The sequence below is a fragment of the Phlebotomus papatasi genome, chromosome 2, assembly GCF_024763615.1.
Source record: "Phlebotomus papatasi isolate M1 chromosome 2, Ppap_2.1, whole genome shotgun sequence".
NCBI lineage: Eukaryota > Metazoa > Arthropoda > Insecta > Diptera > Psychodidae > Phlebotomus > Phlebotomus papatasi.
The window spans coordinates 27,913,704-27,919,478 of record NC_077223.1 but is presented as its reverse complement, the minus strand read 5'-3'; the positions used below and the strand labels follow the sequence as shown (position 1 = coordinate 27,919,478).

The following is a 5,775-nucleotide window of genomic DNA, read 5'->3' as shown; positions in this document are numbered from 1 at the left end:
AAATACGCGAACGTAAAATACTTCAATTGGAAACATATTAATCCAAATGGAGACAAGAGAAAGTTTCGAATTGGAGACAAACATTGTAACTGAAACCGCGACGACAGACTTCCAAAACCTTGTTGAGTTGCTCTTGAGTGCAGTATTTGTTCTTGTTGCTCATCTTTTCTCCTTTTCCATCTAAAGCAATAAGAAAATCTCTCAAAAAATCATATTTCCGAGATTTCCTATTGAAGCATTTGCAGACACTTCAGAAAAACCCTTTTTGTTCACGAAATAGATAATTATTTCATTTGAAAACTTCATGTACCGTTAACCATAAAGATTAGCACTTAATTTTACTAAAATTAGCCAGAAATATTACATAAATGTTAAACAAAACGAATAAACAACAGTCACCTTATTGTGTTTTTCATTGGAAAGCATGGTCCATCGATGAAAAATTTGATGGTAAAAAGGTACACTTTTAATTTTTCTGAGAAATTAACAAATTAAAATTTGTGAATATGAATAGATTTTCGCTTTATTTGGAGCAAAATTAACTAAATAATGAAACTGTTATAGAAAATATGTTAATATAATTTAGTGCTGTATTTATCATGAAAACAGTGACGTTTCCATTTGGAGTAGCGGAAAATTTCCATTTGGAGCAGCTTTTGAATTAGCTTAATTTACCTTACTTACATTTTATTAGATTACATTAAATAAATTTCAACATTTTGCCAAAAGTGTCAATAGGCGGTTCCCCGGCTTCCCTGTCGAAGAGGTGTTCATTTGACCCTAAAAGACGATTTAAAAAGTGTTTTTATTTGGAATGTTTCTTTAATTTTTTTAAATTGAAATTTTGGAGGACAAGTTGGCTGAATCAAATTCAGGATCTTGATTTGGAGTGTCTTGGGATCGACCGCGAATATCTTCATGAAGTGGCGAAGGATCCAAGCATATAGGCTGCTACCCTGGATATCCTTAAGTCCGCGACCCCGATAGGGATAATCGGTTGAAAATGAATGAATGTACGAGCATCTCAATTTCAAAATTTCTTTCTTCAAATCTTAAGTTCTATTTCTTTTTTTTATTTTGTTGGATTCATTAGTTTATTCGGATTCATAATTTTTCTAAAACAAAAATATTTTCTATTTAATAAAATTTGGGCTTGGTGGATAAGTGTTGATTTTTTAGAAGTACCTCACGACTTTCAACTATTTTATCAGTCCCTTCAGTCCTACAAGGATTTTTTATTATTTAAAAGTTAAAATGTGTTTTTTAGTTGAGATTGCCATTTTTAAACAATTGTAGTGAAAATGTAATGAAAATCTACTTGGCATATCGTTTGGTATTGTTTCTGTTTTTTGCAGTTTTTTTTTTGTTCCAAAAAGTATGAGAATGATCGAGAGAAGATAATTTAGAGAAGCGAAAATGGTAAATATATTCAGTTCAACATTGTATACAGTTTATAAGTACACAAGATAAGGTATCTGAAAAGTTCGGGTAAAAGACATGAAAGAAGAAATCATAATTCTTAAACAATTTTTTTCTATTGAATAATCTCAAGTGCTCAAGTCATTGGAGATCGAATGTATAGCAAAAATGGTGGATAACCGAAGACTTCGTTAATTCGAAAATTTGAATTTCGTCATGGTCGAAACGCCTTTCTAAGTATAGGTGTTTCGTCTTGGTGAAAATGATCTTTCTAAAACGAAGGTCTTTTCCATAAATATTTGGTCCAATTGATACAAAGTTCACAGTAATATTCAACGTTAATTGTTTTACCAAATTCAAGATATTCAGTATCCCGCAAATTAATTCTTTTAGAATCATAGGTTCAAAACTTGTCCATAAAGTTACAGCACGATGTATAAAATCGCTTTTAATATACGATGGTCCAAACGAGGATAAGAAATTTGTACAAGAAAATGTTTTTTATTTATTTATTTTTATTTTTATCGCGCGCAGTACGGTTTTTTTTAACCAGTCTTTTCATAAATAATCTTTTTTATAAAATGTGTTACATCTATTGGTTTAAGTTTCCTGATGTGAAATGAACAATTTCAGGATCAGTAGCATTTGAATATGCATAAAGAATAACATAGATTATGTTCACTGTAGTGGGTGCGCGTCTTGAACTTCCACTTCTTGGATCACCTTCGAGGCCTTCGAGGCTTTGTAGACCAACTTGAAACTCAAAAACCAACTGCAAACAATTTATTTTGAAGCATGAGATACTCTTAATCCATTTACCGCACCTATTTTATCAAAGGACTTAACCCTTTAAGGACGATTGGGTCACCGGTGACCCAAAAATGAAATTTTTCTTATGGTCTTCTAAAGTTCTGTTTTGCTCTAAAAAGTCAGGAAAAATGATTTTTTCTGACTCCCAATTTTTGACCTTCTCATCCTTAAAGGGTTAATCACTGTACGAAATTCAAAATGTTCCATTTTGAGAAATGCACTAACACACACAATCTTCAATTAGCTTACAAGATAAGAAAGAATAGTCAGATCAAAATGAAACTTGGTCAAAATTCGTACCAAGAGTGTAAAGGAATAGTACCAGGGACAAAAAAAATGTTTAAAATTGTTGTACAGTGTAATCGATTTTAATATGGAATTTTACTGTTTATTTAAATATGCTTTTACGCGAACTTTTCAGACAACCTGTATTCTTATTATAAAACCGAATATAAAAAATGAAGTATCCCAACCGTTCCCTTCTGTGCCCTGTTCCAAAGACTAGAATTTTATTTTCCTTACCTCTTTATTCTTATTTCAAATCTTCTTTTTGTAAATTTAATTAGGATTTTGATTTACTTTTCTAGAAAAACGTTGTCTTGCGAATAATTCCAATTAAATTATTTTTCGGTATTAAAGCACAGTACAACTGATACAACTAATCCAGGTTGAATTAAAAAAATATAAATATATTTAAGTCTACTTCATTTATTGATTAAAGAACACTTTTTGTGACAAAATCGTGGAAGTGAAAGAATTCCTAGTGCGAAAAAAAATGAAATAAATGCAACTGAAATGAAGATAATTCTCTAAGGAACATCCTTAAATACTTTCTTTGAGGAGAATGGCACAAAGAGCAAACATGAAGAAGGAGAAGATAGAAATCGTATTGGCAGAGTTTGGAGCTTCAGGAAGTTCGATATTGGTTGCATTGGCCATGTTGCATCCCTCACCGGGGCAAGTATAACAGGCATTTTCCTGTGCACAAATTGGTTCATCGCTTACACATCCTCGGGAAAAGGTGTCACCACGACGCATGATGAAGCATTGGTCTCCATCGACGAATCTGGGACAAATGATGGGCGGATTGGTCTGGTCACCAACGCAGTCGAAGCTGGTGGTACTGTTGCAGACATGACAACGGATACGATGTTCAGGGAAAATGATATTGTTACAACCGGGATGGAATCCAGTACCAATCCGAAGGTTTGTGCAGGAGAAGCAATTTTGACCAGTGCATTGGAACTGCTCAGGTCCACCCAATGTGTTCAGGCATCCCCTGACGGTGCTTCCGTCTGCAAAATTATTGAGATGGCCGTTAATACGAATCTTCGGGTTGTTCCGGATCTTTCGGATACTGATCGGTGTGTCAATTTTTACGTCAAAAATTTAAATCTGACACATAATTCCGTTATAAAAGTCAACTTACCTTCGTCGATTCGCACAAAGCATTGGTTGTCCCAAGGGGTGCAGTTGGTAGAAGGAAGATTATCGTACAAACAGTTAATATCGTGCCTCGAGTCACAAATGACACATTCTGCAAAAAAGGGTTAAAAGACACAATTATAAATCAAAATTAAACTTATTATTTATCGTAAAGCCAATATAAATAAAATCAGAAGCGCACACATTAAATGGGAAAAAAATTGAAGGGTTTGATATCCGCGATTAGATAAAATGATGAGCGCAATACACTTCACAAGTAACTACATAAGTTTCTTTTTTTGGTATTCACAAAATCGACATTGGTGTGATTTGTTTAATTTTCTCCGAATTCGTCCATTATTCATTGATAAGATCGTCAGTGTATTTTGCTGAAGTACAGTCTTATCTTCGTCACAACCTGACATCTGCAACAGGGAAAACTTGCCCATACTTTTCAGAAATAAAATTATCCTAATAAGGCGTGGTTAATTCGTTTTCCCCAAAAAAAAAATTTCATCATCTCTTAAACAAACCAACAATTAATAATTTTTGTTTCAGCTATTTCTAAAATCTTCTGAGATTTCTATTTTTAAAACTTATGCAATTTTTTCCATGACATAACTTATCTAATCACACTATGTTCCATTTTCTTTTTTGCTTCCCAAAGTCTGATTTTACCTGCGTTGATGTAAACGAAAAGTGTCGCAAGAACAGCAGCACTGATTAAATACTTCAACATTTTGAAAAATTAAACTTATTGAGAAACTACTTGAGAAAATTGTCAGGAAAAAATTGTTGGGAGTCCTTCGGGTAATTCTTGTGTTCACCTCCACTCGTCGAGTACAACTGAGAATGAGAGAGAGAGAAGTTTCTATGTGGATCAATGCATTAGGTTAGGAGCCTTATCTTCAACTGATAAGGCATTCGACAGGTAAATAATTAACTTACGCGAACCACAAAATACACATCCACTGAGTCAATGTAATTGTCGCGGAAGAGGCATATTCGTTGCGAATTTTCAGAGAACCTCGAATGTTTCATTGGGAATAATTTTGGATCAAAAGTCATACTTCTTATCGATTTTGGATGTTTTCACAAGATTTTATTGATTTCTTACTAAACTTGAGTTTCAGATTTAATGGGTTTCACTACGAATCTGTATTACTCAAAATTTTAGAAGGGGTTAAATTGGGTTAAATACTTTAGAACGAAGCATTATTTCCCTTATAACTTTTTAATTTTAGTGTCTGTGTTACAGAAAAGCGAAATTGGCGCAAATAATATTTTTTGTTATTGAAAAATCATTGGAAATTCGCTTTATCTGAAATTTGAAACATTAAAATGGAGATGGAATTGTTTTGAATCAATTAATCTTTTATTAATGTACTAACATTTGGAAAATATTTAGAAAATATTAATATGTCTAAAATATTTTAAAACGAAGGCTCAAAATACGGGATAATAAACTTACTCCTTACAGTTATATGCATAATTAACGTAAAAATAATTTGCATTTTAATTTAATTTCTATTAAAACCATAATATAAAAAAGTTTAGGCTTTATTCTTATCTGGGAAAATGGCTTTTGAAATTTTCGGTTCACATTTTGCCACATTTTGCCCCAAGACCTCTATTGATTTTTTTTTCAAACGATTTTTTAAAATTATTTATGGGGAAGTGGGGCACTTTTGAATGTGGGGCAGCATTGAAAAGATTGTCATTTGGGAGATTGTTAAACAACATTGACCCGGGGCTTAGTTAACTGATTTTTTGGTGAGGAAATTAGATGAAAATATAAATTATAAGTTGTGAAACATATTCTGTTCCAACGTTTGAAAATCTAGCTAAACTAGGGTAAAGTGATTTAATTTGGAATTAGTGTTACAAGTTGGATAATTCGCCAGTTACAAGTTGGACATGGCTTTTTTCTTGATAAATACAGTACAAAATTTGTTTTTAAGCACAAAGAACCAAATTATAAAACTAAAGCATTAAAAATATACAAAAAAAATGAAGTACTAAATTTATCAAGACAAAAAGCCCTGTCCAAATTGTACTTTTGTCCAACTTGTACCACTTTACCCTAACCCCAATTTCAATGAGTTTGGCGTACATTATTAA

At 32.4% G+C, this 5,775-nt stretch overlaps 1 protein-coding gene across 1 annotated transcript; it reads right to left on the bottom strand.

Moving 5' to 3' along the window:
* Positions 1-2,919: 2,919 nt before the first annotated feature.
* On the bottom strand, positions 2,920-4,519 carry LOC129803318 (uncharacterized). The gene is made up of 3 exons (XM_055849773.1): positions 4,333-4,519; positions 3,659-3,766; positions 2,920-3,524 (listed from the first exon to the last, which is right to left on the bottom strand). Exons 1-3 carry the CDS (start codon positions 4,391-4,393, stop codon positions 3,052-3,054), a joined length of 642 nt encoding a protein of 213 aa, XP_055705748.1. The 5' UTR covers positions 4,394-4,519; the 3' UTR covers positions 2,920-3,051.
* Between the last annotated feature and the right edge of the window lie 1,256 nt (positions 4,520-5,775).